Source organism: Mustelus asterias, chromosome 4 (genome assembly GCF_964213995.1).
Source record: "Mustelus asterias chromosome 4, sMusAst1.hap1.1, whole genome shotgun sequence".
Classification (NCBI taxonomy): Eukaryota; Metazoa; Chordata; class Chondrichthyes; order Carcharhiniformes; family Triakidae; genus Mustelus; species Mustelus asterias.
This window is the reverse complement of record NC_135804.1, coordinates 98,874,760-98,902,177: the sequence shown is the minus strand read 5'-3', so window position 1 is coordinate 98,902,177 and position 27,418 is coordinate 98,874,760. Positions and strand designations below refer to the sequence as shown.

At 44.7% G+C, this 27,418-nt stretch overlaps 2 protein-coding genes across 15 annotated transcripts in view; both read left to right on the top strand.

Moving 5' to 3' along the window:
* Window positions 1-9,269, top strand: part of gdpd2 (glycerophosphodiester phosphodiesterase domain containing 2) — a 169,327-nt gene extending 160,058 nt beyond the window's left edge. For all 13 annotated transcript variants that reach the window (XR_013497651.1, XM_078211456.1, XM_078211460.1 and 10 more), the window contains 3 exons: window positions 5,743-5,825; window positions 8,405-8,427; window positions 9,052-9,269. Coding sequence is in view for 12 of the 13 variants with exons in the window: in XM_078211456.1 (XP_078067582.1) it covers window positions 5,743-5,825; window positions 8,405-8,427; window positions 9,052-9,092 (147 nt within the window). In the remaining variant the exon portion in view is untranslated. The remainder of the gene's footprint in view (window positions 1-5,742; window positions 5,826-8,404; window positions 8,428-9,051) is intronic.
* A 9,281-nt stretch (window positions 9,270-18,550) lies between these two features.
* Window positions 18,551-27,418, top strand: part of kif4 (kinesin family member 4) — a 76,382-nt gene continuing 67,514 nt past the window's right edge. For both annotated transcript variants that reach the window (XM_078211435.1, XM_078211434.1), the window contains exon 1: window positions 18,551-18,672. The gene's annotated coding sequence lies outside the window, so the exon portion shown is untranslated. The remainder of the gene's footprint in view (window positions 18,673-27,418) is intronic.

The window sequence follows — 27,418 nt, the reverse complement described above, 5'->3', positions numbered from 1 at the left end:
GGGCTAAGTTGTCGAGGCTCACAGCCACTGCCTGCCATCTCCCCAGAAACCCAGCAAAGACCCAGCCATGGCCAGCAGTGTCATCAACATGTCCCCTACACCCACGGTCATGGAACGCTGTGCCTCCTGGATGCTGGTGACATCCTTGGCCATGGCTCGTTGTGTCTCTACTGTGGCCCACTGTGTCTCCAGGATGGACTGGACTCTAACCCATGAGACCAGATCCCTGAGCCAGACTTTACACTGCAGACGCCACCCTTGCAGTGTTGGCCTGGTTAACCATAAGACATAGGCGCAGAATTAGGCCACTCGGCCCATCGAATCTGCTTCGCCATTCATCCCCATTCTCCTGCCTTTTCCCCATAACCCCTGACTCCCTTATCAAGAACCTATCTATCTGTCTTAAAGACACTCAATGACCTGGCCTCCACAGCCTTCTGTGGCAAAGAGTTCCACAGATTCACTACTCTCTGGCTGAAGAAATTCCTCCTCAATATGCTGTGCTGGCACCACCTCCTGCAACAGCAGTCTGTTTGACTCCTCTAAACAACCTTGCAGTTGCAGCATGGTAGCTAACAGCCCATCCACAACCCCCCAGGTTTGCTGATGCATCTCCTCCAGCTTCGAGATGACGAACCCCGAGGCCTGGCATCTTGCTTGGGGACAGCTGCATCCTCGCCTCCGACAGACTTTGGTGTGCCTGAGCCCTCGGATGTGCCCGCCTTCATCTGATGTGCATCAGCAGCTGTGATGTGCTCACCAGTAAGTGACCCAGAAGCCTCAGCACTAACATGACCCACCGTCGTGATAGTCTCTGTGTTGGTGGGTTGTGCTGTTGCTGCCTGTGCTGAATCACTGGTGGGCTGTCCTCGGACAATTCAGCTTGGGTACTCCACCACCAGTTTTCTCGCTCATGCCGATTGTGTGCGTTTTTCTCCTGTGGGGACATAAGGGGGATTGAAAGTGTGATGTATGGAAGGGCATGGGGTGCAATGTGTGTCGGGGTTGGGGAGCTTGTGTTGGCCGTTTTGGAGAAATGGGTGCCCTCTGGGGCTTGCCACAAGGGTTGGAGGTAGGACTGTGGAGGTGCGGTTGGTGGCTGCCCTTGAGGTGTCTGGGGATGGTTTGACATTGTAAGCACAGCACATGTACAGGTTTCAGAATGGGATGCACACTCACCCTTGAAGCCTGAAGGTCATTCATCTTCTCATGATATTGCTCTCCGGACCGAGGGGGTCAGTGTCCTGGCACTCACTGTAGATGCCACTGCCTCCCAAAGATGCTTGCTTTGCGACCCTTTGGTAGTGGCCCTGAGTGGGGTACAACAGATGTTGCCTCTCCTCCACTGCATCCAATGGGCAGGCCTGCTCAGTCTCTAAAGATTTTGGAGCACTTTTCTTCGGGGCCATGTTCCTGGCGTGACTGCCTGTGTGCCCATCATTGCAGCTTATATATAGTTCTGGCTTATTAAGCGACTCCAGGTGCAGTCAGGTTGGACCAGTCATGGGACCGTTAGTTAAATTTCATTGCGAATAATGTACAGGTAACCTGGTTTCAATAAACAGTGAGCCATCTCCAAAGATATTGATTGGGTGAACAAAGAACAGTACAGCACAGAATCATAGAACTCTACAGTTCAGAAAGAGGCCATTCGGCCCATCGAGTCTGCACCGACCACAATACCAACCAGGCCCTACCCCCATATCCCTACATATTTTATCCACTAATCCCTCTAACTAATTTTTTTATCATGGCCAATCAACCTAACCCGCACATCTTTGGACTGTGGGAGGAAACCGGAGCACCCGGAGGAAACCCACGCAGACACGAGGAGAATGTGCAAACTCCACACAGACAGTGACCCGAGCCGGGAATCGAACCCAGGTCCCTGGAGCTGTGAAGCAGCAGTGCTAACCACTGTGCGACCGTGCCGCAGGAACAGGCCCTTCAGCCCTCCAAGCCTGTGCTGATCATGATGCCCCAAGTAAATTTTAACAAAGCCTTCTGCCCTCACTCGGTCCATATCTTTCTATTCATGTACCCATCCAGATGCCTCTTAAAAGTTGCTAATGTGCCTGCTTCCACCACCACCTCTGGCAGCGTGTTCCTGGCACCCACCACTCTGCGTGAAAAACTACCACCGTATAACCTCCCTTAAACTTTCCCCCACTCACCTTGAACCCGTGCCCCCTTGTAATTGACCCTTCCACCCTTGGAAAAAGCCTCTGACTATCCACCCTGTCTATGCCTCTCATAATTTTGTAGACCTCTATCGGGTTTCCCTTCATCAGGTAAAGGAGCAACACTCCAAAAGCTTATGATTCCAAATAAGCTGTTGGACTTTAATCTGGTGTTGAGAGACTTCTTATTGACACAAAATACCATTGATGGACATCCTTTGGCCTTTTGAGCCCATGAGGGTCCTGGCAAAGATGGCCACCCTTCAGTTATTTGGGCAGAATACAGCATGTGGGTTTAGTCAGAGCAGCTGAGGATGAGGGCAATGACTTGGAGGTGTCTTCAGAAGAGCTCCCACTGCCATCTTTCCTGTCTCTCTCTCACCTCTCAGGGCCCACCTCCACATCCCTGCTTAGTAACAATGGAAGAACTCCCACAATGTTGCAATTTGGTCTGGTGTTCAGCCTTCAATAACTCAATACAATTCTTTAAACAATGCTTTGCAAAGTTGCAAAGAGCAAAATCCTGTGGAGGTGATGTGATCTCACCTCTCGCTGAATAGCTGATGAGAGACCCATGTTGCCTTTTTTGGGGAAGGGCTGCTGAACCATGAGCCAAGCAGGCAATGAAGAGGCTAGCAGTGGGCCTTTTCTCAGGTAAAGGGCCCTGGTGGTAGAGGTCCTGTCTACTGAAGGCAGCCACTCATCCTCTTTAGCTCAGCAGTTGCACAGGGCAAGCTATGTTTGCTGTAGGAAAGACACCCTCGGAGGCCCTGAATCCTGAAGTGACCCAGGCTACAGGTAAGTATTAGCAGGAGGGGTGGGGGTTGCATGGTAGGTGGATTGGGGGCGGAGGGGATCATAGAATCCCTACAGTGCTGAAGAAGGCCATTCAACCTATCGAACCTGCACTGACGATAATCTCACCCAGACCCTGTCGCTGTATCCTCACGTATTTACCCTGCTAATCCCCCTAATCTACACACCTTGAGACATTAAGGGGCAATTTAGCATGGCCAATCTAGCATAGTCAATCAACCTAACCCGCACATCTTTCGACTGTGGGAGGAAACCAGAGCACATGGAGGAAACCCACACAGACACGGGGAGAACATGCAAACTCCACACAATCACCCGAGGCCGAAATTGAACCCGGGTCTGTGGCGCAGTGAGGCAGCAGCGCTAACCACTGTGCCACCCCTACCGAGACAGGCAGATGTTGGCAGCAAAGGCAGGTGTTGGATCTCAGTGGGTACCCCCCTCCTGCTGATAGGTCCATTGTTCATCTACTGAGTGTCTCCCTCAGGGAACAACAAGCAACCCACAAGGTTTACTTATCATGCATGTTGTATGGCGAAGGGCCCATCCACAACCAGGTTAATACCAGTGGCAGCAGGATGAGACTCTTAAGGGTCCTTATTTGCCCACTTAAGGACCTCCACTGGCAGCAGGGTGTGGGGGAGGGGAGGTCAATAATGGACCTCTCAGCCCAGACTTAATTGGAGGGGGTGCGGGGAAGGCAACAGATCTCACCTGAAACCCTCCTGCCTAATCAAATGCCCTCCCAGGCGAGGGCAGAATGTTCCACCCATAATGTACAGCCCTTTTTTTGTTAGCCTGCCTCACATGATACTCCTTGAAGTTGACCACCCTTTCAGTGCAGTTGATCATGAGTGCAAATGCCATCATCTCAGATCTCCTCAATTTTCTGCACAAAGATTTGCATTTTTCCTCTTGAGATTCTGACAGATGGCCACAGATTTTCCTTTTGATTCTCCACAAGGATTCACTTGTGGATTCCCAAAGTTCAACTGAGCATAGCTTGTGGTAGTCTTAACCCTATGACAGAGGCTCTTCAGAGCTGTCCCTGTTGCCAGCATCTGCTCTTGCTCACATGTGAAATGCTTCTCACTTAGTGCCACCCTATCTATCAGACATGCTGGATCCACTGAGATAATTGTATCTGCATAGTGAAGGGTGCACATAAACCATGTGATGTCTCAGGGAAATGTTCCTCTTCTGAGGACTCCTCTCTCACATCCTGCTGCTGCTCTGGCAAAGCACCTGCAAGAGATGAAAGACAGTTAGCTTCTAGTTTGGCATAATGCAGATCATGACAATTAATGTATTGGTGACATTGATTCAACATAATGGCAGTTCAGTGCCAAGTAGCACCGTGATATCAAATGCTTTCACTGTGCCACTCCCATTTCTCCATCAGCCACAGCCTGCCATCTTGTCGATCTCCAGGTATCCTCTTCCAGCCAAGATAGTCATGAATGCAGCTCCACCCCAGCCTCTGCAAGCGGTTGTGGACTCTTGTGATGCAAAAGGGCATAAAATAGGGTGTGAAGAGTTGTGATTGTTGAGAATTGAGGTAAGATAGTGGAGGACGTGACAGTGCACTGAAGAGTGAGAGGGCATCAGGTTGAGAGTTAATGCTGTCTGTTGATATGGAGATTTGAGGAGGAAGCTGGGGAGAAAGAAATTTGCAGTGGCAGCAAAATGTGCAGGTCAGATGGTTGTTATGCGAAGACTGCTAAGGAGATGAGAAAGTGATAGCTTTCAGCAGCAGGACATTCACCTTGCCATACCTCATGAGATCACTGAAGGCACTGGATCCATGTCCTCAGTAACAGGTGCTCACCACCTCTGCAAACTCAAATAAAATATGTTTGCTGAGCCCGGTTGGTCTACTCCAACTGTCCTCTGAGAAGAGGATTTCTCTCCATCCCTGACTGCTTCTAACATTATCTCCAGGCATACAGTTGTGAACTGGGACAGCAGTTTTTCCAAGCCTACCAATCGTTGTCATCTTTTTGCTTCACATTGTTATTCACATCACATATATAGCGATTGTGATTGCTGTTTAGTTCTCTTCAAAATAGAAATCATTCATTCTTGTATTAACCACATCAGCCCATCCTCACTTCCTAATCGATCACCAAACTTGAAAGTACATTGTTAATTGGTTGGCTCTGGGAAAGCAATTGGAAGGCCTACAGATCAGGGAGTCAGGTTTGTGACCCAGAAATATTGACAAGTTGTTGCATCAGATACGAAGGCAGCAAGATTCCGCCAAGGCAGAGTGGGACAGGGAAAAAAAAAACTTGCGTTTGTAATGCTTTCTTTAATAAACAGAAATTGTCCCAAATCTCTTTAGAGCTAATTAATTTTTGTAAAGTTAGAGCTTAAAGTTTGCATTGTATGGGTAGATTTTTAATATGCCTTTCAAGCATAAAACTGGCCTTTATGGGCATCTGCCATAAGGCAACTGATCAATTTCACCAATTGTACACCTGGATTAAAAATCTATTCTTTGGTATCTAGTATTTACTTGCTATTATCATGTTTAGCAAGTGTCAATCTGACACCTCCCATTAACTTCAGAGGAATGGGAACCCACATTTTCTACACTTTGCTATTTAATGTTGGCATTGATAATTACCAACTGCTATAATCTCACCGTGACCAGGACTGGTTCTTGTTTTTTCCTAGAATCTGTTATGCTAACTGGAAACAAATTTCATTAATTTCTGTCACTTTTGTCACATTTTGTTTTCAGCAACCTGACATGTATCCGGTAATATGGATAATCATTGATCTTGTATCTTTTCTGCTGATTATCTTAACATATTTTATAAAAAGGTAAGGAATACTAATTATACCAGCCTGTAGCCACACTAGAAAAAGTAACTTTTGGGCAGTAAATTGTAACAATGAGTATTCCCAGAGATCTCTGTAAGAATGATTAATGTATGTTTTGAGTCTCAATTATTAAGATTGTGAAATTCAAATCCCAAGTGCAAATACAGTAAAATCCCACCATTACAGTCCTGGCTCCTACTTTCTTATTTTTAATACAGGGGGTAAGTCTCAGCCTGCAATGGTTGAACTGGTGTACAAAATCTTTTGTGGAGATAGGCGAATTCACAAAAGAGGAAATCATGAATAGTGAGACTTATTGTAATTTCTAATGCCAGGGTAAGTTCTAGAAATCCCATCTTTACAGTTTTAACTGAGGATTTTGAAAGCCTTGTTTTTCAAATTATCTTTTTCCTTTTTTTACTGTAGACAATTACTTCAGCATCAACTTCTGTGGCTTCTGTCTTCCATTTTCCCTCTTGTCTCTTCTGCAAAGTCTGTGACAGGATATCCTTTGGAATTTCAATGCTACTATATACTAAAAATAAAAACTTATTGACCTTTTTATGGTCCTTTCTACCTGCACTGCGACCTTTAAAGAGCTGAATCTCTATATATCTGTTTAGTCTAACAGTTTAGGATATTTGATTTCAGTGTTTTTTTTCTAAATCTACTACTTAACATTCCACTGCATCTGCCATCTATCTATCAGGAGAACAAAAGTGAGCAATTACTGGTGGGAATCTACATTCGTTGTCCTAACTCTGTATGTTCCATTGCAACGAGGTTTGAGCTCTGCTAACCCATCTATGTCTGCCTCTAATTGTTCACACAGATTATAAACCCTCAATTTCGTACAGCAAAGACTTCCGTGTTATTCTTCTCATGTCCTTGTGGTACATCTGGCCAAATAATTCTTTTTGTTTCAGTTCCATAAGATTTGGCTATTTGTTCACCAACTCTGCCAGCATTCTCCAAATCACAGAATGTTTTTTTTCCAGAATCCTTAAATAATAAACAGAGTTTTAACCCCAAGGCCAATTAGAATCATATTTGCTTCCCTCATTGAATTCAACAAACTCAGCACAAACCAGAAATCAAACCTGGAACTTTCTAGTTTGTACAATTCAGTTCTATACTACAGAGAAGCATAAATATAGAAACACTGAAAATCTACAGCCCAGTAGGAGGGCATTGAGTCTGATATGCAGCACATTTACTCAGGAGAACAAAAGTGAGCAATTACTGGTGGGAATCTACATCCATTGTCCTAACTCTGTATGTTCCATTGCAACGAGGTTTGAGCTCTGATAATGTTTGTACCGGTCACAAAATCCAGATGTTTATAAGAAAAGAAATTACATATTAAACCCATTGATAGAAAGCATTATAGCTGCTGCTGCCCTGACAGGTAGCATATAGTTACTTTGAGAGCAATAAAATTAATTGTCCATGCACAGTAGGCATGGGTTTTCATTGCTGTACAAATAGATTTAAGTACTTTGTACAGAAGGTGCTAAATGATGCAATAAAATGATGTAATAATTTAAGCCAGGTTCAAATGAAACCTGGATTTGTATATACAACAATGAATCGATAGATTGATATCAGAGAATATATTTCTAAGATGCTGGAACTGCCAGCCCTATACATTCCTGTACTAATGTCTTCTGTTACCCATACTTAAGTTTGTTACTTATGAAAAAGACCTTAACCTTTCCCCTGTATTTATCTGCTGTACTGCTCCTGTCCTTCAGATAACTTTTCTCCAGGGGGTAAATTGGAAACTGGTCCTCTACTACCACCAAAGGTGCCATTGTTCACAATGTCAGAAGATGTAAACAAAACTGGATTTTGTCATCTTGAATATCCATGGGAGTTCAGTAGAACTCCCAGAGTAAAACTAAAAATGGTCATTTTTCTCGGGCTCCACTGATGTACCATGGAAGTTATGGCAGGCGATCTGGAGAATGGAACCCCCCCCCCCACCACCACTACCAACCCACCCCATGGAGATACAGAATCAATAGGTTTATTATCTACATCCTGCTCAGTGAGAATATTCCTGACCTCAATGCATCCTTGCACTCATCAGGCGGATATTGGATGCAAAGGCTTTGTACAGTCCATACTAACATATCATGATTTTTTCATTTACAATACCACTGTGAGACCCCTCAAAACAGCAAAGGAGCTGACTTAGCTCCATCATCCACCTGAGTGCTGGCTGTTGAGTCATATTGTGGTTCAGCCAAACCTAATTCTGCCTTTATTAAACATTCACTTTCCTGCAACAAACTAGATAGTGAAAAGAGTGAGGAACGTGGTTTTTGTCTTCAAACTCCATGTGTGATATATCATCTCGCACCCCACCACAGTTCCAATTTAAATAAATAAGTCTTACCCAATGCACACCCTTTCCCGGTTTATATGATGCATTCATACATCGATCATAGACAGAACAATTGAACCTCAAACTGAGTAATATCAGGAAGGAAGGATGTGTTTTTTTGAAGGCTTGTATGGTTAATGTCTATGGATATCGTTTGCTCAAGGATTAATGCCTGTTTCCCTTTCAATAGATCAAGACACAGGAAGATACAAGGTAAAATAGTTTTTATAGTGGGATGGTACAGATTGGCAGTGGGATATGTCGCAGATTTTGGACATTCTTCCCATGTCTGCATGGGTTTGCTTTGGCCATGCTGAATTGCTCCCTAATGTCCAAAGATGTATAGGTTTGGTGGATTAGCCTGGGTAAGATGTTCTTTCGGAGAGTTGGTGCAGACCGTTCCAATGATTCCAATGCTTGAACAAGTTAATTAACGTCCTGCAACGTAGCCCACAAAGTCTCCCAAATGATCATGGTTTTCTATATGCTGTACTACTTTGCTCTGCAATGGGGATGGCACATGGAATTGCCTATTGAATCATCCTCTGCTATGACCTTTTTCTGTCTATCTGCAATGGACTGGTTATAGCATCTAGATTATGTCCTCAACAATTGTCTTTAATTCATCATTCATCAGGCATAGGGTCAGTTTCTTTGTGACGACAAACAACCTTACCTTTGCCATCAACATTGGAACCACCACTACACTGTCCGATTGCTTTTACAACGTCAAATATGAATGACTTAGAACTTACTCCAAAGCAAGAATTAAGCTGTGTTTGGTTTCTGTCCAAAAAAATGCCTTTTCACAATTTCTATATTGTTTCTTTGTTGCAGAGGTTATGATGAAAGAAAATTCTGAAGACACTTTTCTGTGATCAAGCTTTGGAGACAGCATTTCTGTGTATCAATGTAACTCACTGACTACATGATGTTACAGAGACTAGACGGTGATCTCAGAGTTGAAGTTCGAGGTTAATTTTAAAACTCTGTTTACAAATAAATGAAATGTATCCACCACTCATCTCAGAATGGGGTTTACATAATCAAATGTGTCATCTTTTTTAAAAAATCTGAGTCCTGCTTCCCCATCTGACAGAAGATCCCTCAGATATTCAGTTCCATTTCCCTCATACAAGTACACCACAATCCAGCAGAACCAACATTCCTTGCTGACAGTATACCCCAATAAAGTTTGGCCATTCCTTCCTGATAGCACAATCTGTGCACATCCTTGCATTACATGTTTTCATATCATAGCTACACCACCTGCACCCCCATCCTGGCAGCATTCCCTAACCTAGTCAGTGGCTGAATCCTCAGGGTTGGCTCTTACTTGCCCTCTGAAGTGGCAACCCACTCAGTTGTATCAAACTGCTAAAAAGAATAACAAGAACCACATGGACTGCAGTGGGTCAAGAAGATGGCACACCATCCCATTACTTTCTCAGGACAACTAGGGAAGGACTATGAATGCCAGCCTTGCCAGTGATTGTCATCAGACACTTAAAGATGCAGCTCCATTCGGGTCTTGTGCATTGCAGTGATCTATTCCACTTTACATAACATGGTCCTTCAGAGAGGTGTGGACCTCGGGACCACTTCTCCCGAGTGCTAGAATGACACAGATCCTTCGAGCAGGAAAAGACTGAAGAGGAGGAGGATGAAGATGAAGTGGAGAACAGTGGCTATGCTTTCTAGGTAATTTGCTTGCACCGCCTCATGAGTCAAGGAATTGATCAGCATGCAGGGATGAGGGCTACCCTGATCCATGCACTTTTCACCTGAACTGTAATCACCTGTAGAACAGTTGGTGCTTGATGTCACCTGAATGAGAGGGTGCATCTATAATAGACACAACTATGAATACTTTAATTGTTCTGAAAATCAGATGAGACACAAGTCTTCATTGACTACACTGTCACCAATCAGGCCTTTGCATCGCGGTCAGTTTTTTCTTTTTCTGCCTTATTGCCATCGAAGAATGAAAATGTAGAAGTCTGAGTGTAAGCAACAAAATGCCCATTGTGTTAAGTATTCAAGAGTTAATACAAGCTTAAAACATGACATCTTAATGAACTTGGAAAATGTAATTAATGATACAGTGGCCTCTGATTTCAGCCGCTCCGATGGGGTGCTCTAGCTGTGGCTGCTGATGAAGCAGAGGCACATGTGGTCGAGATACTCATGGCAGTTGTCCTCAGCCTGGAGGTCCCAGGGTGGAGGTACCCTCTCTCTTGCGTTTTGTGCTCTTCTGCAATGTCAATAATGAGAGAAACAAAGCTATCCTCCATCAGTACTTCCAACACGACAGTCACCTGAGAAGATATAGTCTTCAGTGTTACCTCCGCTGCAAATATTCTTGGCTCATGGTTCTGCAATGTTCTAGGGCATACATTTTTCCAATGTACAGGAATACAGGAACACTACGCTCCCCAAGGCTGCTCAGTCCATTTGTATGCTGGTGACTACAGACTTGAGGCGGGGGGGAGACCTTGCATTACATGTTTTCATATGTGCCACAAGTAATGCACATATGGATGTCATGTTGTAATCATCTTGCCAGGTCTGAGTAGGTCACTGAAGTATTTGCAGAATTGCACCCATATTCTCCTCACAATGCTGTGGCTACTCACAGAATGAGCCACATCTAGTCACATTTGCTTTACCCAGCTGACTGGCCTTCTCCTGTCCAAAAGAAAAAAGGACTTGCATTTTCATAGCGTTTTTCACAACCACCAGGTGTCTCACAGTGCTTTACAACCACTGAAGTACTTTTGAAGTGTTGTAAGGTAGGAAACATGGACAGCCAATTTATACATAGTAAATTCACACACACAGCAAGGTGATAATAACTAGATAATCTGTTTTTGAGATGTTGATTTAGGGATAAATATGGATCCGGACATGGAGGAGAACATCCCTCTTTTTCTTCAAAATAGTGTTTGGGGCTGTTTTCCACCTTGAGCAGGCAGATGAAAATGAAAATTTTCTGCTGTTGTTTCAGATTCCAGCACCTGCAGTATTTTGCCTTTGTCTTAATTACACACCATCCCTTCCACACTACTGAGATAAGCTGCTATGACAAATTGGAGATAGTTTATTGGAAGAATGGTGCCTTCCGAAAAGAATGGCGGGGGAAGACGGCAAGAAAATTTAGAATAAAATAAAGGAACAATGTGACCCCTGAGATATTCTACTACCTGCACTGGGTGGCATGGTGGCACAGTGGTTAGAACTGCTGTCTCACAGCGCCAGGGACCCGGGTTCGGTTCCCGGCTTGGGTCACTGTGTGTTCTCCCAGTGTCCGAGTGGGTTTCCTCCGGGTGCTCCGGTTTCCTCCCACAGTCCAAAAAGATGTGCTGGTTAGGTGCACTGACAATGCTAAATTCTCCCTCACTGTATCCGAACAGGCGCCGGAGTGAGGCAGCTAGGGGATTTTCACAGTAACTTCATTGTAGTGTTAATGTAAGCTTACTTGTGGCACTAATAAATACATTTTTAAAAATGGTGGGGGGAAAACGGGCAAGAAAGTTGATAAGGAAATCAAATTAAATAAAGAATTGGTGGACCCGGAGATAGGCAGCTACCAGTAATGTAATATTTACAATTCACACTCAGGCATCAATGTGTATGCGCCTTCCGGCACTTACAACTGCGCATGTACCGCTTTGGCAGTTATAATGGAAACCCTGTGGAGGAGAAAAACCTCAAATTAGTGTTCAGCCATACCGTTTCCTTTGAATGGCTGAGCTTCAAGCATTTTCTATTCAACACTTCGAGGGAATTAATGATTCGTTGCCCCATTTAATTTGGCTCACTGACGACAGTAGTCGAATGAGTTCCTATGAGGCACCCCCACTTTTTTTGTTTAAACAATTCACAAGTACATAATACATTATACTTTCAGTTACAATCCAGAATACAATACAATCTCACAATAATAAATTATAAAAATAACACCCGATAAAACAATAAACATGCCATTTTTAATACAACAGCACAAACCAACATAGCACAAAACAAACAACTAGTACGCATTGCAAGTTATCCACAACCCGGCTTCCAAGGTTGCAAACAATTCACAACGGCTGTAAACCAACAAGCTATAATATAAACAGTATCGATAGCTAACACAACATCCTTTAAACAATAACAAACAACTCCCTTACAACAAGAATAAAATTCATTCTAAGTTATCTACAACTTGCCAGGGCTTTGCCCAACAATGATGTCTGCAATTCTGCTTGACATCATTGTCATTTTGGGCTAGTTTTTTCGCAGACCACACTTATATACCAAACTGGCAGATAAGATGATGGAATATAGGCTTAATTACACACCACAAACAAAAACAGAAAATGCTGGAAAAACTTAGCATGTCCAACAGTATCTGTGGAGAGATGCTGTCAGACCTGTTGGACCTTTCTACCATTCTCTACCCTTGTTTTTGAATCCAGCATCTGCAGTATTTTGCCTTTGTCTTAATTACACACCATCCCTTCCACATCACTGGGATAAGCTGCTATGACAAGTTGGAGATGGTTTATTGGAAGAATGGTGCCATCCAAAAAGAATGGTGGGGGAAAACAGGCAAGAAGATTGATAAGGAAATCAAATGAAATAAAGAAACGGTAGGACCACTGGATGGCATGGTGGCAGTGGTTAGCACTGTTGCATCACAACGCCCAGGGACCCAGGTTTGATCCCCAACTTGGGTCACTGTCTGTGTGGAGTCTGCACGTTCTCCCCCGTGTCTGCGTGGGTTTCCTCCGGGTGCTCCGGTTTCCTCCCACAATCCGAAAAGACGTGCTGGTTAGGTGCATTAGCCGTGCTAAATTCTCCCTCAGTGTACCCGAACAGGTGCCGGAGTGTGGTGGCGAGGGGATTTCCACAGTAGCTTCATCGCAGTGTTAATTCTGACACTAATAAACAAATGAAAAAGAAATGGTAGGGGGCAAATGGGCGAGAAAGTTGATAAGGAAATCAAATGAAATAATGAATTGGTGGACCCGAAGATAGGCAGCTACCAGCCCGTGTAATATTCACAATTCATGGTCAGGCACCAACACGCATGCGCCTTCTGGCACTTACAACTGTGCATGCACCGCTTTGGCAGCTATAATGAAAACCCTGTGGAGAAGAAAAACATAGTAAGAAGTTTAACAACACCAGGTTAAAGTCCAACAGGTTTATTTGGTAGCAAAAGCCACACAAGCTTTCGGAGCTCTAAGCCCCTTCTTCAGGTGAGTGGGAATTCTGTTCACAAACATAAGAACATAAGAAATAGGAGCAGGAGTAGGCCATCTAGCCCCTCGAGCCTGCCCCGCCATTCAATAAGATCATGGCTGATCTGACGTGGATCAGTACCACTTACCCGCCTGATCCCCATAACCCTTAATTCCCTTACCGATCAGGAATCCATCCATCCGCGCTTTAAACATATTCAGCGAGGTAGCCTCCACCACCTCAGTGGGCAGAGAATTCCAGAGATTCACCACCCTCTGGGAGAAGAAGTTCCTCCTCAACTCTGTCTTAAACCGACCCCCCTTTATTTTGAGGCTGTGTCCTCTAGTTTTAACTTCCTTACTAAGTGGAAAGAATCTCTCCGCCTCCACCCTATCCAGCCCCCGCATTATCTTATAAGTCACCATAAGATCCCCCCTCATCCTTCTAAACTCCAACGAGTACAAACCCAATCTCCTCAGCCTCTCCTCATAATCCAAACCCCTCATCTCCGGTATCAACCTGGTGAACCTTCTCTGCACTCCCTCCAATGCCAATATATCCTTCCTCATATAAGGGGACCAATACTGCACACAGTATTCCAGCTGCGGCCTCACCAATGCCCTGTACAGGTGCATCAAGACATCCCTGCTTTTATATTCTATCCCCTTCGCAATATAGGCCAACATCCCATTTGCCTTCTTGATCACCTGTTGTACCTGCAGACTGGGCTTTTGCGTCTCATGCACAAGGACCCCCAGGTCCCTTTGCACGGTAGCATGTTTTAATTTGTTTCCATTGAGATAGTAATCCTATTTGTTATTATTTCCTCCAAAGTGTATAACCTCGCATTTCTCAACGTTATACTCCATTTGCCATATCCTCGCCCACTCACTCAGCCTGTCCAAATCTCTCTGCAGATCTTCTCCGTCCTCCACACGATTCACTTTTCCACTTATCTTTGTGTCGTCTGCAAACTTCGTTACCCTACATTCCGTCCCCTCCTCCAGATCATCTATATAAATGGTAAACAGTTGCGGCCCGAGTACCGATCCCTGCGGCACGCCACTAGTTACCTTCCTCCAACCGGAAAAACACCCATTTATTCCGACTCTTTGCTTCCTGTCGGATAGCCAGTCCCCAATCCACTTTAACACACTGCCCCCAACTCCGTGTGCCCTAATCTTCTTCAGCAGCCTTTTATGGGGCACCTTATCAAACGCCTTTTGGAAATCCAAAAACACCGCATCCACCGGTTCTCCTCCATCAACCGCCCTAGTCACACCTTCATAAAAATCCAACATGTTCGTCAAGCACGACTTTCCCCTCATGAATCCATGCTGCGTCTGATTGATCGAACCATTTCTATCCAGATGCCCTGCTATCTCCTCTTTAATACTGGATTCCAGCATTTTCCCTACTACAGACGTTAAGCTGACCGGCCTATAGTTACCCGCCTTTTGTCTCCTTCCTTTTTTAAACAGCGGCGTAACATTAGCCGTTTTCCAATCAACCGGCACTACCCCAGAATGCAACGAGTTTTGATAAATAATCACTAACGCATCCACTATTACCTCTGACATTTCTTTCAATACCCTGGGATGCATTCCATCCGGACCCGGGGACTTGTCCCATTAGTCTACCCAGCACTGCCTCTCTGGTAACATTAATCATATTAAGTATTTCTCCTGCTGCCAACCCTCTATCGTTAATATTTGGCAAACTATTTGTGTCCTCCACCGTGAAGACCGACACAAAAAACTTATTTAAAGACTCAGCCATATCCTCATTTCCCACTATTAACTCCCCCCTCTCGTCCTCCAAGGGTCCAACATTCACTCTAGCCACTCTATTCCTTTTTATATATTTATAAAAACTTTTACTATCATTTTTTATATTAATTGCTAGCTTAGCTTCATAGTCTATCCTTCCTTTCTTTATCGCTTTCTTAGTCTCTCTTTGTTGTTTCTTAAATTTTTCCCAATCACTTGTTTCTCCACTATTTTTGGCCACTCTGTACGCAGCTGTTTTTATTTTAATACTCTCCTTTATTTCCTTCGTTATCCACGGCTGGTTCTCCCTTTTCTTACAATCCTTTTTTTTTGCTGGAATATATTTTTGCTGAGAACTGAAAAGGATCTCCTTAAAAATCCTCCACTGTTCCTCAGCTATCCTACCTGCCAGCCTGCTCTCCCAGTCTACCTTAGCCAATTCATCCCTCATCCTATCATATTTCCCTCTGTTCAAACAGAGGACACTGGTTTGGGACCAAACTTTCTCCTCTTCCATCTGAATCAGAAATTTGACCATATTGTGGTCACTAGACCCAAGAGGGTCCTTCACAATAAGATCCTTAATTCTACCTACCTCGTTACACAATACCAGATCCAAAATAGCTCGTTCCCTCGTCGGTTCCGTAACATGCTGTTCAAGGAAACTATCCCGACAGCATTCTAAGAACTCTTCCTCCATTCCACCCTTACCGACTTGAGTCTGCCAGTCAATGTGCATGTTGAAGTCCCCCATGATTATTGCCGTTCCGTTTTTACACGCATCCCTTATCTGCTTGTTTATAGCCCTCCCTACCTCAACATTATTATTTGGGGGCCTATATACCACACCTACTAGCGTCTTTCTCCCTCTACTATTCCTCATCTCTACCCATAACGATTCCACGTTTTGTTCCTCAGAGCCTATGTCATCCCTCAGTACTACCCTGATATTATCTCTTATTAATAGCGCGACCCCACCACCTTTTCCTTCCTGTCTATTCTTCCTAAACGCCTGATACCCCTGGATATTCATCTCCCAGTCCTGGTCACCTTTCAGCCACGTTTCTGTAATGGCCACTAGATCGTACCCACTTGTGCTGATTTGCACCATCAACTCATTTACCTTGTTCCGAATGCTTCGTGCATTCAGGCAAAGTGTCCTTATTCCAGCTTTTATCTGGACCCGCTTTGATGAGTCGCGAACACCCTCTCCCTCTACTCCCTTATCTAAATTACCGCCTTCATTCACTTGCACCCTCTCCTCTACCATTAATTTTGTAATTCCCCTTACCCCTGCATCCTCCCCCCCATCCATTAGTTCCTTGATCCTAGTCAACTCTTCTAGCTCCCCTCCCCCCAACCTATCTAGTTTAAATTCTCCCCAGTAGCCTTAGCCAACCTACCGGCCAGGATATTGGTCCCCGTGTGATTCAAGTTCCACCCATTTTTTGTATACAGATCACCCCTGCCCCTAAAGAGGTCCCAATGGTCCAGGAACCTGAATCCCTGCCCCCTGCACCAGTCCCTCAGCCACACATTCATCCTCCACCTCACTCCATTCCTGCCCTCACCTTCCCGTGGCACAGGCAGTAATCCTGAGATTACTACCTTTGCTTTCCTCTTTCTCAGCTGTCTCCCTAATTCCCTGTACTCCTTTTTCATGACCCCTTCTCCCTTCCTACCCACATCAGCGGTACCAATATGTACCGCTACCTCAGGCTCCTCTCCTTCCCACCTCAGGATTTCCGGGACGCGACTAGCGACATCCTGGATCCTGGCCCCAGGGAGGCAGACCACCATGCGAGAATCCCGCCTACCTCCGCAGAAACGCCTGTCTGTCCCCTTCACCATCGAGTCCCCGATTAATACCGCCTTCCTCCTCTTTTCCTTAGCCCTCTGAGTTACATGGCTGGACTCCACTGCGGAGACACGGCCACTGCTGCCTCCCCCAGGCGGGCTGTCCCCCCCAGCAGTACTCAAGCAGGAGTACTTGTTGTGCAGGGGCAAATCCACCGGGGTGCTCTCAACCACCCTAGCCTTACCCTTCCTAGCCGTCACCCACTTGGCCTCCTCCCGTGGCCCTGGTGTGGCCACCTGATGATAGCTCTTGTCTATCACCTCCTCATTCTCCCTCATCAGCCTAAGATCCTCGAGCTGCAGTTCCAGCTCCCTAACACGGTCCCTCAGGAACCGCAGCTCGACACACCCCTCACAGATGTGAGTGGAGAGAAAGTCACGGGCATTTGGCCACTGATATTCGGGTAAGCGTTCTCCAAGGCGGCCTTCGCGACACACGACAGCGCAGAGTCGCTGAGCAGAAACTGATAGCCAAGTTCCGCACACACGAGGACGGCCTCAACCGGGATATTGGGTTCATGTCACACTATTTGTAACTCCCACAGTTGCGTGGACCTGCAGAGTTTCACTGGCTGTCTTGTCTGGAGACAATACACATCTTTTTAGCCTGTCTTGATGCTCTCTCCACTCACATTGTTTCGTTTCTTAAAGACTTGATTAGTTGTAAGTATTCGCATTCCAACCATTATTCATGTAAATTGAGTCTGTGTCTTTATAAGCTCTGTTTGTGAACAGAATTCCCACTCACCTGAAGAAGGGGCTTAGAGCTCCGAAAGCTTGTGTGGCTTTTGCTACCAAATAAACCTGTTGGACTTTAACCTGGTGTTGTTAAACTTCTTACTGTGTTTACCCCAGTCCAACGCCAGCATCTCCACATCATGAGAAGAAAAACATGGCATTTGCTACCAAATAAACCTGTTGGACTTTAACCTGGTGTTGTTAAACTTCTTACTGTGTTTACCCCAGTCCAACGCCGGCATCTCCACATCATGAGAAGAAAAACATGGCATTTGCTACCAAATAAACCTGTTGGACTTTAACCTGGTGTTGTTAAACTTCTTACTGTGTTTACCCCAGTCCAACGCCGGCATCTCCACATCATGAGAAGAAAAACATGGCATTTGCTACCAAATAAACCTGTTGGACTTTAACCTGGTGTTGTTAAAACTCTTACTGAGAAGAAAAACTCCAAATTAGTGTTCAGCCAGACCGCTCCCTTTGAATGGCTGAGCTTCAAGCATTTTCTATTTGACACTTCGAGGGAATTAATGATCCGCTGACCCCATTAATTTGGCTCGCCGACGACAAGTGGTCCGATGAGTTCCTCTCGGGCACCCCGGCCTCCCCGTCCCCAGCTCGTTTCCATATCAACCGCTGCCTCCTCCCGTCAAGCCTTGCGGTGGGTGACGGGACCGAGTGACGCGTTGCGCGGTGAGGTCAGTGCCAGCGTGTCCGATGATTGGCTGGGCCCGGGCTGCGGCAGTATTTGAATGTGCGTTGGTCTTGGCGGGCGGTTGGGTCGAGGCTGAGTGCAGGGAGCCGGAGAATCGGCCCGGTGAAGTGATTATCACCCAGTTCAGGAGATATCCGGAGCCATTTGAAGGTGCGAGTTTGTACCCCGCATTAATGGAAGGGAAAAGGTTTGCGGGGGGGGGAAGTAGCTGTCCCTGTGGGTAGGTGTCCGCCATCCCTCCCCCCTTTTCCCCGCCTGGCGGACTACCAGCCCTGAATGTTGAGTTCCTTTAATTCCAACACTTACTGTCCTGCCCGCAGCACTATACCCGGGATAAGCACGCTGGCAAGCTGGCTGCTCAGTGTTTAATTTCCATCATTATATTCCAGACTGCAAGGACTCTAGTAGATTTGGGTTTACGATTCTATTGTTGCTGTAAACGTTATTGTGAGGAGTTTAGGGCGGTGGCGATTCTTCACTGGCGCAGGATGACATGGCCAATCTGTTTCTGATTAATATGGATTGTGATATAAGAAATGGGGATCTGAGTAGGCTATTCAGCCCATTGAGCCATCTTTGCCCTTCAGTGGCTGATCTGTTTATGGCCTTCCTGTCTGTCTCCCCATAACGCTTGACTCCTTTGCCAGTGTCTCCCCATGACGCTTGACTCCTTTGCCAGTGTCTCCCCATGACGCTTGACTCCTTTGCCAGTGTCTCCCCATGACGCTTGACTCCTTTGCCAGTGTCTCCCCATGACGCTTGACTCCTTTGCCAGTGTCTCCCCATGACGCTTGACTCCTTTGCCAGTGTCTCCCCATGACGCTTGACTCCTTTGCCAGTGTCTCCCCATGACGCTTGACTCCTTTGCCAGTGTCTCCCCATGACGCTTGACTCCTTTGCCAGTGTCTCCCCATGACGCTTGACTCCTTTGCCAGTGTCTCCCCATGACGCTTGACTCCTTTGCCAGTGTCTCCCCATGACGCTTGACTCCTTTGCCAGTGTCTCCCCATGACGCTTGACTCCTTTGCCAGTGTCTCCCCATGACGCTTGACTCCTTTGCCAGTGTCTCCCATCTTTGCTCCTCTCTGGAAGAGAATTTCAAATATTAATGACTGAGGAGAAATGCCTTTTAATCTGCCTTAAATACGAGACTCCTTGTGTTTAAACTCATTGTGGGATCTCAACAGTGACTACTCCATTTGGTGAAAAGACCTTTTTGGGATGGATCTCCTGTGGAGAGTGGCTTGGGCCTTCAATTTTCCTATGGAAGCTACAAGCGCATAACTGCTATTGAGATGTGTTATGCTGATATTAGGCTGTCTACGTTTTAATTCCTTGATCTTGAAACATGTTAGTCCATTCATTGCAATTTCCAGCACTCGGGATTCGTTCTAGGCTTTTTACCTAAACCATAGCTGGAATTCTATTTCATGTGTTAGCCGTCTGGTATTGGTGCTAATTTTGTCAGGCTCTAGTTTTTGCTTGGACTTATTGCAGAAATAGACCATTTGGCTTAACCAGTCTATGCTGGTATTTATGTGCCACTTTCTCTCCCAGCTTTCCTTGTCTTAACCTATCAAACCTAATTCAGTTTCCCTTGGATGCAGCATCTAGGCTATTTGCTTCAGCCACTTCATTTGGTAGTGAATCCCATATCTGAACCATTCTTTGCGTAAAGACATCTCTTATGAATTCCCTACTGGATGTGCTGTAGGTTGCTTTCTACCAAGCCCTTTCTCCAAGTGGACATTTAACCTGGTGTTGTGAGACTTCTTAGAGTGGAGTTTGAGAGACTGATGTAGGCAGTGGAAGAGGCCCCTTCAAGATGGTTTGGATGGGGTCGTGAGCCTACATCACGTCCAGTGGAGAACAACATTCATGTGTTTGCATAACACTCATTGTCAACACCCCATCAGAAATGCAGTTTAAAATCAAAGAAACTTGAATAAATCTTGTAGCAAGGATTTGCTATTCCTTGTATTGATGTCAAGTTATAATTTTACCCTCAAGGAAACAATCTCTTTATTCACTCTCTTAAAAACTCTCAAAGCTTTGAATACCTGTAATAGGTCTTTTTTAAGCACAATCCTTGCCTGATATATCATGCATTTCTGGTATCATCCCTGTAAATCATCTCCTTGTGCTCTCTTGTGCCTCTCTATTCTTTTCATTAATATGGTAAACAGAATTGCATTTGTTATCAGCTTAGCTATGTTTTTCCTTAGAATCACATAATTGTTAAGGCACAGAAGGAGGCTATTTGGCCCATTGCGTCTGCACCAGCTCTCAAAACTAACATCATGACTTTGTTCCATTCCCCTGCCTTTAACCTGTACCCGGTGCATTCTATTCAAAGATTCATCTAATGCCCTGATTGAATTTCCTTCCAAAATGCTTCCAGGCAGCAAATTTCAGATCTAAATCACTCACGTGAGAGTTTTTTCTCATCACTTTTGATAATCAATAGACTTTTTTTTTAAATGGGTGGGTGTCACTGACGGGCAGCATTTATTGCCCATCCATAACTGCCCTTGAACTGAATGGCTTGCTAGGCCATTTCAGGGCATGTAAGAGTTAACTACGTTGCTGTGGGTTTGGAGTCTCCTGGAGGCAAGACTGTTTATTTTGACTGTACAGGAGGTCGTGCTCAAAGCTTCACATAGATTACATTGCTGATGTAAGCTGTTTCTTTACATTAACCGTTTGCAGCCAACATCTAAAGCATAGTTACTGTTGTAATGTAGGGAAGATGACAGTTAATTAGATGGCAGCAAGGTTCCACAGTGTGTGTGTGTGATAACCAGATAATCAGTTTGTTTTTGGGTGTTGGTTGGATGATAAATACTGGCAAGACAGAGAATTCTGCTCTCCAAAACAGCACTGAGATTTTTTTCTCCTCGCTTAAGAGGTGAGGTGGGATTTTAAACTCTCCCAAAAGACAATGGTCGAGATGCCCCAGCCTCTCAGTTGCATGTTTCCCGCTGGTGGGAGATGGCACGTTCTTGGCTAGCGGTGGGATTCTCTGGTCCTACTGCTATCAATGGGAATTCCCATTGACCTCACCCCATGCCAGCAGGAAACCCACGGGCAGCTGTGTGCTTCTGGTGGGACTGGAGAATTCCAACCATTATCTCTGACATTGCAAAAATCAAATTGCACTGATCCTTGGAGTACATTTATTTAGCCTAAGTCTTTGGTTGAGAGTTGGGTTGTTACAATGGAATCAAAAGTCACTAAATTTCCCTCATGTTATGCAGATTTTTTTTCTCAACTAGCCTCTTGTCTGACAGTATATAGACTGACTTTTGGAAACGCATTTATACAACAAAGAACAGGCTCTTCGGCCCTCTAAACTTGCACTGACCATGCTGCCTGACTGAACTTAAGACCCCCTACCCTTCCGGTGACCACATCCCTCTATTCCCATCCTAATCATGTATTTTTCAAGACGCCCCTTAAAAGTCTCTATCGTATCTGCTTCCACTACCTCCCCTGGCAGCGAGTTCCAGGCACCCACCACCCTCTGTATAAAAAAATCTTGCCTTGTGCGTTTCCTTTAAACCTTGCCTCTCCTCACATTAAACCTATGCCCCCTAGTAATTGACTCTTCCACCCTGGGAAAAAGCTTCTGACTATCTGTCCATGCCCCTCATAATCTTGTAGACTTCTATCAAGTTGCCCCTCAACCTCCGTCATTCCAGTGGGAACAAACCAAATTTCTCCAACCTCTCCTCATAGCTAGTGCCCTCCATACCAGGCAACATCCTGGTAAATCTTTTCTGTAACTTCTCCAAAGCCTCCACTTACTTTTGGTAGTGTGGCGACCAGAATTGAACACTAGATTGCAAGTGCGGCCTAAATAAGGTTCTATAAAGCTGCAACATGACTTACCAATTTTTAAACTCAATGCCCTGGCCGATGAAGGCAAGCATGCCGTATGCCTTCTTGACTACCTTCTCTACCTGCGTTGCCACTTTTAGTAACCTGTGTACTTGTACAATTACCTGTATTATCCTTGCTACCCTTCCTAAACAAAGGAATAACATTGGCTATTCTCCAATCAACAAAAAGAACAAAGAACAATACATCACAGGAACAGGCCCTTCGGCCCTCCAAGCCCGCACCGCTCCCCGGTCCAGGATTGAATCCTGAATCCAGGATCCCCGCCCAATTTTCCAGCCTATCTACATCCTAATATCCTATCCACCGAGCTGTCCCTCACAGCTACGATGCTTTGTTCATCACAACCTATTAACTCACCCCCACCCCCCCATTCCAGACCATGTGATCTCCAGGGAGAGGTGAAAACCCAGAGTGAAAACCCCAGGGCCAATATGGGGAAAAAAAAATCTGGGAAATTCCTCTCCGACCCCCTGTGGCGATCGAAACGAGTCCAGGAGATCACACTGGCCCTGATCAGAAAATGCTTCCCAACCCTATTCATTTCCATTTCCAAATCCTCTGGGACTTCCCCTGTATCTTGTCTCCGCACACTTGTTACAAGTTCCGCACACATGAGGACGGCCTCAACCGGGATCTTGGGATCATGTCAAACTATCTGTAACTCCCACGACTTGCCTGGGCTTGCAAAATCTCACTAGCTGTCCTGGCTAGAGACAGTATTCCTCTTTAACCTGTGCTTGGCCCTCTCTCCACTCCTATTGTCTGTACCTTTAAGACTTGATTACCTGTAAAGACTCGCATTCCAGCCATTATCTTGTAAATTGAGTTTGTGTCTGTGTATGCCCTGTTTGTGAACACAACTCCTCACTCACCTGATGAAGGAGCGAGACTCCGAAAGCTTGTGCTGCCAGATAAACTTGTTCGACTTTAACCTGGTGTTGTGGGACTTCTTACTGTACCTCCACTGTAACCAGTGAAGATACAAAGATTTCTCTCAAGGCCCCAGCAATTTCCTCCCTTGCCTCTCTCAGTATTCTGGGATATATCCCACCAGGCCCTGGGGACTTGTCTACCATAATGTTTCTCAAGAACCCCAATACCACCTTTTTTGATCTCAACATGACCCAAACTATCCACACACCATTCCCCAGACTCATCATCCACCAAGTCCTTCTCTTTGGTGAATATTGATGCAAAGTACTCATTTCATACCTCGCCCATCTCCTCTCCACACATAGATTCCCTCCCCTGTCCTTGAGTGGACCAATCCTCTCCCTGGCTACCTTCTTGCTCTTTATATATGTATAAAAAGCCTTGGGATTTTCCTTAATCCTGCTGGCCAATGACTTTTCATGACCCTTTTTAGCCCTCCTTACTCCTTGCTTAAGTTTCTTTCTACTTTCCTTGTGTTCCACACTTGCTTCATGTGTTCCCAGCCTCCTAGCCTTGACAAATGCTTCCTTTTTCTCTTTGACTAGGCTCAATATCTCTCGTTATCCAAGGTTCCCAAACTTGCCATACTTATTCTTCATCCTTGCAGGAATGTGCCAGTTCTGAATTCCTATCAACTTACACTTGAAAGCCTCCCACATGCCGGATGTTGATTTGCCCTCAAACATCTGCCCCCAATCTACATTCTTCAGTTTCTGCATAATATTATTGGAATTATTGATGCAAAGTACTCATTTCATACCTCGCCCATCTCCTCTCCACACATAGATTCCCTCCCCTGTCCTTGAGTGGACCAGTCCTCTCCCTGGCTACCTTCTTGCTCTTTATATATGTATAAAAAGCCTTAGGATTTTCCTTAATCCTGCTGGCCAATTATCCCAATTTAGCACCTTCAGTTGAGGACTACGCTTATCTTTATCCATCAGTGCCTTAAAGCTTACTGAATTGTGGTCACTGTTCCCGAACTGCTCCCCTATTGCAATGCTGATCACCTGGCTGGGCTCATTCCCCCATACCAGGTCCAGTATGGCCCCTTCCCTAGTTGGATATCTACATACTGTTTCAAGCAGCCCTCCTGGATGCTCCTTACAAACTCTGCCCCATCCGTGCCCCTAACACTAAGTGAGTCCCAGTCAATATAGGAGAAGTTGAAATCTCCCACCACAACAACCCTGTTTACTTTTATCTGCCCCATCGGTCACTTCAAATACTTTGTCAAGTGCAACCTTGTTAACAAATTATGTAGTCTGTCATCTATAAATCTGTGCTCACATTCTTGATTAGTCGGAATTGCTATTTTAATTCTGGTAATTCGTAATGCAAAATTAATTTTTGTAGGTTCAGGAATTTGCCTGAGACCTGCTGAGACATAAGGGCAAGGGAAAAAGAGAGCATTAAGTTATGAAACTTTATAAATGCAGAGAGTCCGATTGGAACAATTTCTTATGAATTTGAGCTGGACCACATTTGGGATAAAATGTTATGTTCAAGACCTTAAAAATTAAAATTGTGATACAAATACTTTTCTTTCTAACTGCAATTTCAAGCTTTTGGTGGGGGGGAGGTGAAGACCTACAGTGCACATTCTTCTATCTTCTCAAATAATGCGTGGCCCTTGTCATGTCACTTCACCAGATCAGCAAGTAGGCTTGTATAATATTTAGACATGCAAAGTTTTGCCGCCAGGTGAGTGTTTCCATTGCAACTTCGTATCTTCTGGCGTTAACTGCATCTTATTTATTTTCCACACGTTTCCTCTCTTTCAGAAAGCTCAGTTTTGACATTTACCATGCTTGATCTATAAAACTTTCACGTGAAACAAATAACCAATACAATTGAAGGAATGCTATTATAGTCTTGGGACAATGGGGTAGCAAATTTAAAACAGAGGTGAGGGGAAACTACTTCTCCCAAAGGGTTGCGAAACTGGAATTTGCTACTCCAAAGTCCGGTGGATACTGGGACAGTGAGTAAATTTAAGGAGGAGTTAGACAGATTTTTAATTGGTAAAGGGTTGAAGGCTTGCGAGGAGAAGGCAGGAAAATGGGTATGAGGAGCATATCAGCTATGATCGAATGGTGGAGTGGACTCGATGGGCTGAATGGCCTACTTCTCCTATATCGTAAGAACTTATATTCCGTGTGTTTATTTAGAGCAAGTTTATTTAGATACATTTTCTGGATACTTGGGGAATTCAGGAACATGGTGATAGGGTAGGAAAGTGGAGTTGAAGTAGCAAATCAACCATTCACTTGTTGAATGATGAGCAGGCTCGAAAGTCCAAATGATCTGCTGCAACTCCTGTTGCATGTTCTTGAATTCTTGTATGATTTCTAATGCACCTACTGTCCTTGTTCTTCTAAGCCCTATATACTGTTCATCTGGAAGAATCTGCCAAACTACTAACTTGCTGTAGTGCATTCTGTAGATGGTACCCTCTGTCGGCCACTATGTAATTCGCGCTGCTGCTTCATAGCGTCAAGGACCTGGGTTCGATTCTGGCCTTGGATGACTGTGAAGAGTTTTTGCATTCCTCCCGTGTCTGCGTGGGTTTCCTCTGGGTGCTCCAGTTTCCTTCCCCAGTCCAACGATGTGCAGGTTAAGTGGACTGGCCATGCTAAATTGCCCCGTAGTGTCCAAAGATGTGTGACTTGGGTGGTTTAGCTATCATAAATGTGTGGGTTACAGGGATAGGGTTGGAGAGGGACTGGGTGGGATGGTCTTTCGGAGAGTCTGTAGACCCAATGAACTGAATGGCCTTGTTCTGCACTGTTGAAATTCTACATGTCAGTGGTAGATGGAGTGGTTGTTACAGCTAGTGGATGGGGTGCCAATCAAAAGAATGCTATGTTTTTGGTAGTGTCAAAGCTTCTTACAGAGTATTCCATACAATTTTTGACTTCTACCTTACAGGTGGTAGAGAGGCTTTGGGGAGGTCAAGAAATTTGTGGTAAACCTGTCTAAAATGCTGGTTTAGTCACACCTGATATATTGTGTCCAGTTGAAGGCATCACTTTTAAAGTACGTGAAGGCATTGGAGACTGTGCAGAAACGTTCATGACAATTGAAACATAGTTATAAAATTTCAGTTAGGTAAATCTATTGTAGTAGCTGGGGTGTTACACTTGTAGAGGAGATTTGATAGAGGTACTCAAAATCATGAGGATCTTGACAGAATAGATGGAGAGGAATTGTTCCTATTGGTGGAAGCAAAGTGAACCAAAGAAAACCAGTGACATGAGGAAGCATGTCTTTATGCAGCAAGTAGTTTGGATTTGGAATGCACCCCCTAAGTATGTGGTGGCTTTCAAAATATTTTTTGGCGCATTATCTAAAGAGGAAACGTTTGTAGGGTTACAGAGAAAAAGGCCGGGTAATGGCACTAGGTGAATTGTTGTTGCGGAGAGTTGGCAGAGACACGACTGACTGACTGACCTACACCTATGCTATAAATATTTTGATTTATGTTGTATTATGGAGTAAGGAGAAGAGTATGGAACTATTATATGAATGCATATCCAGGGTACCACATTACTCACTATTGCAGTACTGTCAATGCACTGAACTATTGTATCATTCCACATCACATGGTGAGATCTGAAAAATACATTTGATGTCTACTCTAGTATCTGTCATAAGTGTTTATTTCTGGAAACTGCAAGACGTGCATTAGATTTTTTTTTAAAAGCCAGGTGCATTTTATCCTGGACTCTAATAACCTGGGGCCTTTTTAAAAAGTTATTTAATGACTTGTTCTCTTGGGGTTCAAATTAATTTACAGTGTACTCTGTCTATCACTCCAGTGTCATTTTTATAAACTATCATTCTCCAACCCCCATCCCCATTTCTCATTTACATGTTGACATCTGAAAACATGGCATTGTGTTTCCATGCTGCATATATGCTGATGACAGCCAGTTCTACCTTGTTTCACTTCACCTCTTTTTAAATTGTTAGATTCCTTATCTGACATTTGGTGCTGCTTGGCAGCAATTTACTCCAAATATCGTAAAGAATTAACCATTTATCTTCAGTCACCACC